This window comes from Festucalex cinctus, chromosome 10 (assembly GCF_051991245.1).
Source record: "Festucalex cinctus isolate MCC-2025b chromosome 10, RoL_Fcin_1.0, whole genome shotgun sequence".
Taxonomy (NCBI): domain Eukaryota; kingdom Metazoa; phylum Chordata; class Actinopteri; order Syngnathiformes; family Syngnathidae; genus Festucalex; species Festucalex cinctus.
In genome coordinates, this window is record NC_135420.1 from 6,315,205 (window position 1) to 6,328,220 (window position 13,016).

Consider the following 13,016-nt stretch of genomic DNA (forward strand, 5'->3'; position numbering starts at 1 on the left):
GTCTATGTTTGTGCTTATGCAACAAGTGAAAATGTGAAATAAGGAGGTAAAATAAAGTGCTTATTCATTTTTATTTAAAAACTATTTTTTCCGAAGTTTTTGGACTCAGGCGGTTTCTTTTTTTTGCAGAGAATTTCACCTGCTTTGGAAAAAAACTCTTTCACATGGTACTGATGAAGCAGGGGTGCATCGATATGAGATAGCAAGTTTGTATAGAATTGGACGCGTATATTTCTGTGATTCCCAGTACTGAAGGGGACTTTCAACTGTGAACAGAAAAATGTGAATTTTATGTGTTGTCATATTTTATTTTATTTTATTATTGGAATCTGTTAAAATAGTACCGTAATTACAGTGCATTACCTTCTGAGGTGAGATCTTCTCAAAGTGCTCCTAAACAAGGGAAAATCTCTTTCTTGCTGGTTCCATCGCAAAAAGAAGCTCGTCAAATCGAATGCCAAAAGCAAAAAAAGTAGCGCAATAAGGGACCCGAAAACACAAAAAGTGAAGGGGAATCCATAGCGTTTCTTTGCCGCTTTTATTTCGAACTACACTCAAACCTAGCGAATCATTTCCTGAATCAGTCACGTGGTACACCTGCTTCGTGGGGCTTCAAACGTCACCACGTACGTCATCAACACACGCATTGACAAGCCGTTCATGAACCACTCATCTGCATTACTCGGCACACATTTCAGGGATTCGACCCGAGAAGCACATCACTACGGTTTAGACACCAGCGAACATGGACGAGGAGAGGTTTATATTGGAGGTGGAAAACCACAAAATAATATATGACACGGCACATCCTTTTTATAAGGACTGTAATGTATTTTGAGTTTGATGTTCGCGATTGCTTGTTGTGCCCGTCTCGCTTGCCGTACTGAGCGGCAGCCGGACGCGGAAGACAGAAATAAAGAGTGGACCCGCACTGACCCGACTCTCGTTATTAATATACTTTACAAGGACAACCAAAAAAAGGATGCTGCATGGAATCTCATAGCAGAAGAAGAAGAAAAGGTTAAATCAAAAGAAGTCCACCTCTCTTTCTGCTTCTCTGTTGAGCACAGACATTCTGTATGTTTGTCGTTGTGAAATGCCACATGATCGCGCGCGCGCGCGGTCCCGCGAGACACGTTGGGAAGTGGGCGGCGACGGAGCTGCCGGACCGCAGCTGTGCGGAACCGGTGTGGATTGACAAAAAAATTGACCCGTCCGGAGCACGCAGTCAAGACGCACCGCACCGCAACCGCATCCGGTGAAAACCCGGGGTAAGTTCAGACTACAAACTTGGACGATCGGTTTGAGTTTAGGTAAATTGTGCTAAGATATATACTGTGTAATTGAGTGCTTGCATGGGTAACGTGAGAAACTTCGGAAGTGTAATTATTTATTTATTTGTTTGTTTGTTTGTTTGTTTATTTATTTATTTATAAGAAATTTGTCAATTTAATTTCGCAAAAGTGACCACGTTGCTCTATCTCGACGGCTTTCAATACTTGCACATATTTGTAAACTATATGTATATGTAAGCGTTACAAAAATAACATTGAATTATAAACGTTATTTCTGTTGATGTATCTGTAGTTAATACTACAAATGAACGCAGCATCCGACAGTACAGTACAAAGCGAGCACGTGCAAATCCCGACGGGAATTTGCATTTTATTTAGAAACTTATGTAAACATTACAAAAATATGTTGAATTATAAACGCAATTTCAATTGATTATTTTATCTATTGAACGAAAAATGGCCGCAACGATGTATGCGAAATGTATATTTTGGCGTGACCGGTACAGCAAAGCCTAATATTTGCAAGGCCAGCAGGTATATCGACGTCTTTCAACACTCATACGCATTTAGAGGCTGCCATTCAAGTTAGAATCAATCAATAAAATATTATTCAGACCTGAGATGGGGTTAATTGGGGGTAATGTATTTTTACATCCAAAACTTAATAGCTGAAAGTATTTACAAGTTGTAAAACCTTGAGTGAAAAGCATACAGATATTTTCAATATTATGCTGTCTGCTCCACCGTTGTTCAAATTGGCATAATACCGGTATGTTGTTTTAAAAACAGTAATTAACTTAACTGTTCCGTGAAGAAGAACAGGAAGCAAGAAAAGGTTTTGGACGAAACAAAACTAAAATGAAAATCATAAAACCAATTAGTAAGTTAGTTAGTTTCTCCTCTTTTTCTGATCTCAGCAAGTTAGCTTTCAGGAATAGATTTTGCTTTCCTTTTGTTTCATGTCTCATGTTGAAAATTTTATCTTTTTTGATTCTTCAATTAGGTTTTACTCAGTGTGATTTGTGGGCTTGAAGTGTAAATGTTATTTATTTATGTACTCATTTATTTTTAAAACGTGTGCAAGTGCCAATAAGGTGCTTTTTGTGTGATTCCAGATAACGGTGAGGTTCTTGCTGTGGTCAAGTCAGGGAACTAAAGCAGGAGAGGCACCTCGGCCATCTTGACAATTCCTTAAGTTGTGACTGAGGCAGACGCGCTGCGGCTCTCCTCAGGCTAGTGAACGTTGGAAGCTCGTTGACTGAGTCGGTGCCTTCACAAGGACCATGGCTAGCAAAGTTGAGGAGCATCTCCAATGTCCAACTTGTTTGGACATCTTTAAAGACCCCGTCATGCTGCTGTGTGGTCACAGCTTCTGTCGCGTGTGCGTGCAGACGTGGTGGCAGGAGAAAGGACAACAATCGTGTCCAGTCTGTCGAAAAAGGTGTAAATTGATGGATCCACCTTCAAACTTGTCACTGAAGAACATGTGTGAGGCCCTTTCACCACCCTCAGTGGCTTCGGAGGACATGTGCAGCTTGCACAATGAGAAACTGAATGTTTTCTGTTTGGACCACCTGGAGCTTATGTGCCTCATCTGCACGGACACGCAACTCCACGATGGGCACAAGTTCTCCCCCGTAAATGAAGTTGTGAAAGTTCACAAAGAGAAACTCCAGGAAGGCCTACAGCAAGCAAAGAGGAGACTGGATGATTTCCAAGATATAAGAGACGACTGCAATGAACAATTGGAGTACATCAAGGTCCAGCTGCAGCGGGTGCAAAGGAAGATTAAGAAGGATTTTGCGCAGTTTCGACGCTTCTTGCGGGTTAATGAGGAGTGCAGGTTGAATGGTGTGAGCATGAATGAGCTCAGTAATATTGAGAAGATGAATGACGAGATTGGGGCTCTCGACAGAGACATGGCGGCACTCTCGGATGCGATCAGAAGCGCAGAGGAGCAGTTGAACTCTGACCCTCTTTCCTTCATGAAGAACTTCAAGACGCCGATGACCCGAATCCAGAAGCTACCCGATACGACCAATCGACTCACGGGGGCTCTGCTGGACGAAGTTTATTATGTGGGCAACCTCAGATTCAGAGTGTGGAATGAACTGAAGAAGATGGTCTCCTACAGTCCCGTCATTCTGGACCCAAACACGGCTACTGAAGGAATCAATCTGTGTGAAGATTTGACCAGCATGTGTGCTGCAAAACTGCAGCAGTGTCCTCAGAATCCAGAGCGGGGTCACGATGACGAAGTGCTCGGTGCTGCTTTGGGCGGTAAGGATGCGCCATCATGGCATCGCGTTTATTTACTTATTTTTATTAACACTTTATGGAGCATCGAAATTTACAAACTCCACCCTCAGCCAGTTGGGGGTTTGTAGAGCCATTGAAGCATGTTCAGCCTGTTCATGGTATCTGAAAATGTGCAAAGTGCATTGTCTATCTGTCTAAACAAAACAATAACTACTTTTGTGAATCTCACAAGTGGTCACTTCAGAATAGTATAGCAGTCAGTTGTAAGAGTTGGAACTCTTGGAGGGCGGTGGAATTGTTACATCAATAAAATAATCTTCAGACCAGTGATGGGGTTAAATGGGGTAATGGATTTTCCATCCAAAACTTCATAGCTGCAAGTATTTACAAGTTGGAAAACCTTGAGTGAATAGCGTACAGGTATTTTTCAATATTACACTTTTGAATTCCCTGCCTGCTCCACCCTTGTTCAAATTAGCATAATCTGTTGTTTTAAATAAAGACAGTAACTTTTACTTAACCGTTCCGTGAAGGAGAACGTAAAGGAAGAAAAGGTTTTGAACTCAACAAAACAAAAATGAAAATCATATAACCAGTTAGTAAGCTGCCATTTCTTTTCAACCCTGTTAGTTTCTCCTCTTTTTCTGATCTCCACAAATTAGCTTTCAGGAATGGATTTTGCTTTCGTTTTGTTTCATGTCGCACGTTGGTGAAAATTTGATGCGTCTTACTTCATTCTTCATTTTGGTTTTACTCTGTGATTTGTGGGCTTGAAGTGTGATTTAATTAATACATTTATTTATTTAGTTATCTATGTATTTATAAATCGTGTGTGACTTTTGTGTGATTCCAGATAACGGTGAGGTTCCTGCTGTGGTCAAGTCAGGGAACTAAAGCAGGAGAGGCACCTCGGCCATCTTGACAATTCCTTCAGTTGTGACTGAGGCAGATGCGCTGCGGCTCTCCTCAGGCTAGTGAACGTTGGAAGCTCGTTGACTGAGTCGGTGTCTTCACAAGGACCATGGCTGGCAACGTTGAAGAGCATCTCCAATGTCCAACTTGTATGGACATCTTTAAAGACCCCGTCATGCTGCCGTGTGGTCACAGCTTCTGTCGCGCATGTGTGCAGACGTGTTTGGAGGAGAAAGGACAATCGTGTCCAGTCTGTCGAAAAAGGTGTGAATTGATGGATCCACCTTCAAACTTGGCACTGAGGTATGTGTGATAGAGATCGACCGATATGCTTTTTTCAGGGCCGATACCGATTCCGATTATCGGTAGTCAAGGAGGCAGATAACCGATATTTGAAGCCGATATTCATTTGCAGTAAAAGTTAAAATGTTGGCACCAAATTTTTGAATAATGCAAACCCTAACCGTTCTTTACAATGGATTCTCACACTACACTTTTCATTTTACATCCTTCTATCTGCAATAAGACGTTGGTGGCGGGGGGAGTTAAATGTGGGGGCCAATGTGACATTACCTTTTATAGCATTTGGGATACTTGTAGTTTTATTCTATAAATGTTATATTTTTATATTTTGAAGTAATAGGAGGAACCCTGTCATTCAAAATGTGCATCAGCTGTGGCATGACTTATTACTACAGCAAAAATAAATAAAAAAATTCCATGAGAAAAACTATTCATCCCTGAACACCATACAGTTCTTGTAGACCTTATTATGATTATTGTTATTGTTACCATATAGACAGTTTTGATAAGCTGAGGATCTTAAATCGAGAACAGCAATATCATGCTACTCCTCTCTACAAGAGAACTGTCAAAAGACACTTCATCATGTAGTTTACTGCCACTTAGGATGCCCCAATCAACGCAGAAAAAGGGTTGAGTAAAATAACTTGGTTATAATAATAGTAAGAATAACTTGGTTAAACAGACATTGTTGCGGTGGACCGCTGCCAGTTTCTGCTGTTTAATGTGTTTTACACTTATAGACACGTGTGTGTATATGGGCACACTATTCTCTCACTACTGTACTGTACTGTATCACTTAATGGCACAGATGTACTTGTCTAAGTAATAACTGGGCTGCAACATTGCTAATTCACATTAACAAGCACTATCTTAGCTGTCCACATGAATAGTTACTAACACACGAGAAAGTTATACAACACACCAAACATGAGCTCATTATTCAAAGTATGATGCACGTAACGAAATTACATCACTGAACATTAATTGCAGCCGTGTACGGCCGTAGATGTTACATATTAGTGGCATCCATTGAGAGGATAATGTCCCAAATGACGGCAGACATGACGTGAAAAGAGAGACAAAACGAGCAAATAAGCACACTATACTTTAGTGCACTTCTCTACTAATGCCAAACATACGGAAGAGGACACGTTCGTGTAGTTAAACGGTGTTTGAGACACTTAATTTGTTACGGAGCGGACTTTAACGAGGTGCACAACGAGCTGTCAATCAAATCGACGTCGAAGCTTAAGGCACACAATGGCAAACCAGTGCGACAAATAAACACAATATAAAGTAACTAAACGCTATTTAGTGTCATTGTGGCATCTCACTGCATAATAACCGCTATGCAACAAGTAATGGACGTGACCCAGAATGCAATGTGTGCGTCACGAGAGGTAAATATAATGACGTTACTCTACTCTTAACATGGAACTAGACAATATAATAATGACAACTGTTAATATTTGGAACCTTTCTAACAAACATTATTTACTTAATTAAGTGAAAATGTGTGTGATTCCCTCCCCGAGTAGTTCAAGTAGCGAATTAGCTACTGGGTGTTAGCCTACATGCTAAGCTGAACACACCACTGTTAGCTAGCGGGGATTCAATGCAAGGCAATGCAGCTCCATTCATATAGTGCATTTAATACACAACATAATTCAATGTGTTTAGCTTATCATGGTGAAACGATCGGCGGAGTCTCTTCTCTTTTAACTTACCTTCGAAGCATGTGTCTGTCGCGTTGTGTCCGTGGGTGCGTGTGTGACCGGCTACTGTGATACAGGCATACACTACTGATTGGTTCTGGCTCTTGCACGGCTAACCAATCAAATGCTGCTATGGGCGTTACATTGCTGGAGTTGGACTCCATAACAGACAGAGACGCTCTGGGCTGCATTCGAAGCGAAAAGACGGAGTTTTAAATGGATCGCTCATATCGGCCGTCAGATTAATAAAACAGACCGATACCGATATGTACCAATATGTCAAATATCGGCCCCGATTATCGGCCCGACCGATTATCGGTCGATCTCTAATGTGTGAGGCCCTTTCACCACCCTCAGTGGCTTCAGAGGACATGTGCAGCTTGCACAATGAGAAACTGAATGTTTTCTGTTTGGACCACCTGGAGGTTGTGTGCCTCATCTGCATGGACACGCAACGCCACGATGGGCACAAATTCTCCCCCGTTGATAAAGTTGTGAACGATCACAAAAAGAAACTCCAAGAAGGCTTGCAGCAAGCAAAGAAACGACTGAAAAGTTTCCAACACAAAAGAGACGACTGCAGCATACAGTCGGGGTACCTCAAAGTCCAGGGGCAGCGGGTGCAAAGGAAGATTAAGAAGGATTTTGCGCTGTTTCGACGCTACCTGCGGCTTAACGAAGTCTCCAAGTTGACTAATATGAGGGGGGAAGCGGTCAGTAAGATTGAGAGCTTAAATGACAAGATTAGGGCTCTTTACAGAGACATGGCGGCACTCTCGGATGCGATCAGAAGCACAGAGGAGCAGTTGAACTCTGACCCCGTTTCCTTCATGAAGAACTTCAACACCGCGATGACCCGAATCCAGAATCTACCCGATATGACCAATGGACTCACAGGGGCTCTGCTGGACGAAGCTTTTCATGTGGGCAACCTCAAGTTCTGGGTGTGGGAACAAATGAAGACGATGATCTCCTACAGTCCCGTCCTTCTAGACCAGCGGTGTCAAACATAAGGCCCGCGGGCCGGATCAGGCCCGCAAAGGGGTTTAATACGGCCCGCGAGATGATTTTGTAAAGTTAAAAATAAATAAATAAATAACATTGTAATGTCGGACTAATTAATCAGCCGGCCACAATCAAAATCTATAAAATTTGTAATTTCACAAGCAGTCCTCAGACGAGCAATGCAACGTACGGGGGAATTGTCCTGGATGTCATTTTTTTCACACAACTTAAAGTTATGGTTTGTTTAATTGTTATTATTATTTTAAATCATAGACCAACATAAATGTGTTAAATACGACACAGATTCAATTACTGTTAACACAAATCGATATGACAAGGATTAGCGTCCTTATAACGTCATTAAATACGCCAGGCAATGCATTCTGGGAATGCATACAATATATATGCAAAACAGGTCGATTTAACACGTCCGGAACGTATACCGGGAAAGTGTTGCCGCGTTCCATTAGCATTTGTGTTATTCTTATAAATGACGGTAATCGTATATAAGTTATATACCGTTATTTTACCGATGTGGCCCACTTGGTAATATATTTTCTTCCATGCGGCCCCTGAGCTAATATGAGTTTGACACCCCTGTTCTAGACCCAAACACGGCTGATGAACACATCAGTCTGTGAAGATTTGACCAGCGTGTGTCCCCCAAAAGGGCGACAGTGCTCAAATAATCCCGAGCGGGGCATGCTTAGCGAAGTGCTCGGTGCAGCTTTGACCTCAAGAACGCACACATGGGATGTTGAGGTGGGAGATGGCAAAGCCTGGAAATTGGGGGTGGCTGTGGGGAACCCTGATGATTTCCCAACTACAATATACAGCATTGAATTTGATGACAAGGATGGTTACATGAAGTTTGGATCACGCTGGGATCCGCCAATGAAACTGTCCAGGATCCAAGTTCAGGTGGATACTGACAAAGGATCTGTTTAATTCTTTGAATATTTTTCCAACACTGAATTATGCAAAAAGGATTTTTCCAATTGGCCACGTTTGTATGATGTCAAAATATATCCTTACTTTTTTACAGAGGAGACGCATCCGATGAAAATAATTCCACTTTCACCTTGTGTTACAACTGAAAGGAAATGATGATGAGGTTTTGCGACCACAATGGGGTGGATGCCGCAGACTTCCATAAGTCACACACGTCACCTATGCGGTTACTGTTGCGACATATACTCCGAAGCACTCTAGTTCGCTCGGAGAACTGACATACTCTCACCCATTAACGGGAAGTCACAATTGAGGGGCATGAGGGTGGAAGAGTGATTATTGGGACACAGCCTATTATGTTGCAACAGTAACCTGAAACAGAGTAGGTGTGTGACTTATGGAGGTCCGAAATCCCGCCTCTTCCATGGCATATACCCGATTGTCATATTTTGTATGAGGTGTTTTCCTCCTCTGCAATTCATTCCACATGGTAACAAAAAAAAATTGAAATGCTGAATAATCTTTTTTTTTAATTTTTTTTTTAATTATTTTAAATTGAATATTTTTGCGCTAGTCTAAGAACATATATAGGAACAAAAAGTTTTTTTCTGTTTTTTTTTTAACTGCCGACTTTTAGTTTCTCTTCTGATGTTTCTAAAGTTTAGAAACACACAGCAAAATCTCAAATCAAAGTCACAAAGAATTGTTTAGATTCTAAACCATTCTTTGTGACTTTGATTTGAGATTTTGCTGTGTGTAGCGGTCACCACTAGGTGTCAGTAATGATCCATCCAACAATTATTCTACTTGGTGCTTTTACTGTATTTTTGTTAGTCACATAGTTGGTGGAATAAATACGTTTGGCAGAAAAATGTGTGCATTGTTTATTTCAGTACGAGTTTATGGACATACATTTATTTGCAGTTGGATGAAAAGGATTTGGGGACAAAATGCAAACAAAAATAATCAATTTGCAAATGACAAATATCTTGGAATGTGACAGATACCACCCTCTAGGACAGGGGTGGCAACCTGCGGTCCTCGAGGGTCGCTGTCCTTCAGGTTTTATAGATTTCCCTACTCGAAGTGCAGCTGATTCCAATTAACGGGCTCGTTATCAGGCTTCTGCACAGCTTGCTGATGAGCTGATCATGAATCAGCTGTATTGAAGAAGGGAAATATCCAAAACCTGCAGGACAGCGGCCCTCGAGGACCGGATCTTTACACATGTGCTTATTGGGTCCTCAACCATGCCTCACATGACACATACGGCTTTAAAACAATAAACCCATTTTAACAAACTGGATTATGTTTTTATTTCTTCATTGAGCATTTCATGCACAATTTCCCACCATTATTTTAGTCATTTTAAATGATATAAATATACAGGACTTTCTCAGAAAATTAGAATATTGTGTAAAGTCCAATATTTTCCGTAATGCAATTAAATAAGCAAAAATGCCATACATTACGGATTCGTTACAAATCAACTGAAATATTGCAAGCCTTTTATTGTTTTAATATTGATTATGGCTTACAGTTTAAGAAAACTCAAATATCCTGTCTCAAAATGTCAGAATATTTCCTCAGACCAAGTAAAAAAAAAAAGAAGCCATAATCAATATTAAAATAAAAAGCTTGCAATATTTCAGTTGATTTGTAATGAATCCACAATGTATGACATTTTTGCTTATTTAATTGCGTTACAGAAAATAATGGACTTTATCACAATATTCTCATTTTCTGAGACAGTCCTATATATAAATATAATTTTGGTCTATATAACGTGCCAAAAGGACGTCCAAATGACCTATTTTGAATCCGATTTCAACTTTGAATACGTCGTTTTATATATGTTGTAGTGATGAGAACATTATTCACCCACGGAACATTGGGACGAAGGGGGAGTTCCTGGTGGGAGGAGTTGGATAGGATGAAAGGATAAAAGAACAAAATGTTAGTAGGCCTCGCGCAGAGTGAGTTGTTGTTGCGCTTAAACACTGAGAAGCTGATGTCAATAAATCGCCGGTCTTTGGCTCCGGACTTAAACACTCTGCCTCCGACTCCCGTCACTACTGATCATTATTATTTTTAGTGCTTTTTAATGGCGTGTGCAGTGATTTTTTTTCTAAGTAAAATGGGTGTCAATAATTATAAATAATTAGTTGCAACTAATTATTATTATTATTATTATCATTATATTCTAATTATTTTATTCTAATTATTATTATTTATTTCCCATGGAAAATAAAACACATTCTAATTGCAGATCAACTCCTATTCAAAAGGTGGCACTGTTTGTGAACGTCAGAACTCATTTCAGAACATCGCTACTTCCGTTTCCTTTGTCGTTGAACACACACATTTTATGTGCTGACTCAACTGTACAGTCTGCTGCAGACACAAAAACTACACCAGCCATGCGCGCCTTTCTACTATTAGCGATGACGGCGTTGTCGCTCAGCCCGATGCTGGTCTGCGGGTCCGAGAAGAAGAAGGTGCAGATCGGCATCAAGAAGCGAGTGGACAACTGCCCCATGAGGTCCCGCAATGGAGACATCCTGAACATGCACTACACCGGCAAGCTGGAGGACGGCACCGAGTTTGACAGCAGCATTCCCCGCGACCGGCCCTTCACCTTCACGCTGGGGAGCGGACAAGTGATAAAAGGTTGGGACCAGGGCCTCCTCGGCATGTGCGAGGGTGAAAAGAGGAAGCTGGTCATCCCCTCCGAACTGGGCTACGGAGACCGTGGAGCGCCGCCCAAGATCCCCGGGGGAGCCACTTTGATATTTGAGGTGGAGCTGCTCAGCATCGAGAGGAGATCCGACCTTTGATGAAAGAGGGATGCTTGCTCGAAGGGCCTGGTAAGTTCCGCAACACCTGCATTTCTTAAGGCTGTGTATGTAGGCACGAGCGTTCCTAAGCTACGGAGCCCCTTAGGTGACATGGTAGGGAAAAAAACAACAACTTTGCGTTCTCTCGCAAAACAACTTATTTGCGAGGGAACGCAAAGTAGTTTTTTTCGCCTACCATGTCAGCTTATGTGCGCCATAAACACCTCCGGGTCATCTTCCATGTGACCAAAAGCGACGAGGATGGAACATTTGTAAACATGAAACAAAGCAGTGGGAAAACTTTCCCAAAGCGACTAGGATGGAGCATGTATTTTCCCCCTGCTTTGTTTACACGTCGCTTTTTGGTAACATGGAAGATGAACCGAAAGTGTTACGGCGCACCTAAGGTGACATGGTAGGCGAAAAAAAACAACAACTTTTGAGATTGCGTTCCCTTGCAATGTATGTCACACGGAAGTGACGTCATCCAGCAGCAGCCAATAGAAAAGCACCTTCAGATGCCATCGTTCCCATTGTGTTTTATAAATATTGCGCACAAGTAATACACATTAAAAAAAAAAAACTATAACCCTACTGCCATATTACAAATAAATTGGTTTATATACTGTATCATTTTTCTAAATATGCAAAAGCACAGATACATTATTTGTACAATTTTTAGGACTAAACACAATTTCTCTTCATAACATTATGTGGCCCTTGCGTCCTTCTGAGTTTCTGTATATGGCCCTCAAATGAAAAAGTTTGGACACCCCTGTCATAAGGGTTTGAATCTCTGAAAACATTTTTCTGTGACTGAAAATTTATTTAGAATCTCCAAAAATATTTTTGAAAAACTGAAAAATCTTTGAAAAAGCTTTAAAAAAATCCTGCTAAGAAAAGACACACATTTTCAAAAGAATGACTTTACCGTGTTTCACCCACAAATTTTTAGAGGTTCAAAACGGTAACAAGCTGAGTTTCAAAAAAAGGCATTTTGTCATTGTTCTTCCTGGACATGCTTTTGTTACACCCTACCTGTTGTTGTTTTTTGTTGTTTTTTTTAAGTTATAAAACAAGTTAGAATTTTTTTTTCACTTTATGATTCTGTACTACTTTGTGTTTAACTTTCACATAAATTTCAATGAAATATATTATATATATTATATATTAAATATATATTTGTTTGTGGTCGTAGTGAGCCAAAATGTTGAAATCTCAACGGGATGAATACTTTTTCAAGGCGCTGTATCTGCACCGCTCAATGAGAAGGGTTTACTAGGAGTGTTGTCACTTCACTTTTAGTGTGGCCCACAAGAGGTGATGTGCAGTAAAATTAGATTTTTAAGTTTATTTTTATTTTTTAATATAAATTTGCAAACATTTAAAAATAGATTTTTACTTTATAGGACAAAAATGAATACAATTTTGGAATAGGACTGCAACATAAAATGTGGACTATGCGATCATCATATGTGCGCCGGGAATAATTGATGTAACTTAGAAATACAAACTGCTAATAAGAAGTAGGTTGTTGAGTAACCTAATGTTTGTTCTTTCGATTTCTCGCAGATGCTGCTTGTGATTGGAGACCACAGACATCTGACATCAGTGAAGAAGAGAACCTGTCAAATTTGGGATGCAACGTTTTCCAGTAGCAGAGCCACTACCGAGGCCTAAGTGCTCTGTTTTACTGGATCAAGGTTGCTAAAATAAGAACTGATCCATGATTATTT

General features: G+C 40.6%; 3 protein-coding genes across 3 annotated transcripts; all 3 read left to right on the plus strand.

The window, feature by feature from the left end:
- Window positions 1-706: 706 nt before the first annotated feature.
- On the plus strand, window positions 707-7,500 carry LOC144027135 (E3 ubiquitin-protein ligase TRIM69-like). Its single transcript, XM_077534444.1, has 6 exons — window positions 707-1,271; window positions 2,411-3,575; window positions 4,408-4,435; window positions 4,525-4,615; window positions 4,662-4,730; window positions 6,610-7,500. Exons 2-6 carry the CDS (start codon window positions 2,579-2,581, stop codon window positions 7,498-7,500), a joined length of 2,076 nt encoding a protein of 691 aa, XP_077390570.1. The 5' UTR covers window positions 707-1,271; window positions 2,411-2,578.
- A 611-nt stretch (window positions 7,501-8,111) lies between these two features.
- LOC144027599 (tripartite motif-containing protein 60-like) lies at window positions 8,112-9,476 on the plus strand. The gene is given in 1 exon segment (XM_077535264.1): window positions 8,112-9,476. A coding segment is annotated over 1 exon segment (486 nt). The 5' UTR covers window positions 8,112-8,113; the 3' UTR covers window positions 8,600-9,476.
- Window positions 9,477-10,750: 1,274 nt separating this feature from the next.
- Window positions 10,751-13,016, plus strand: fkbp2 (FKBP prolyl isomerase 2). Its single transcript, XM_077534145.1, has 2 exons — window positions 10,751-11,310; window positions 12,853-13,016. Exon 1 carries the CDS (start codon window positions 10,864-10,866, stop codon window positions 11,278-11,280), a length of 417 nt encoding a protein of 138 aa, XP_077390271.1. The 5' UTR covers window positions 10,751-10,863; the 3' UTR covers window positions 11,281-11,310; window positions 12,853-13,016.

Bases quoted from the DNA above. Each gene is read 5' to 3' on its own strand.
- LOC144027135 (XM_077534444.1), top strand. From the start codon at position 2,579: ATGGCTAGCAAAGTTGAGGAGCATCTCCAATGTCCAACTTGTTTGGAC. The intron at 4,616-4,661 runs GTATGGACATCT...GTGTGGTCACAG, and splicing joins GCATCTCCAATGTCCAACTT to CTTCTGTCGCGCATGTGTGC. The intron at 4,731-6,609 runs GTGTGAATTGAT...GGCTAACCAATC, and splicing joins TGTCCAGTCTGTCGAAAAAG to AAATGCTGCTATGGGCGTTA.
- fkbp2 (XM_077534145.1), top strand. From the start codon at position 10,864: ATGCGCGCCTTTCTACTATTAGCGATGACGGCGTTGTCGCTCAGCCCG.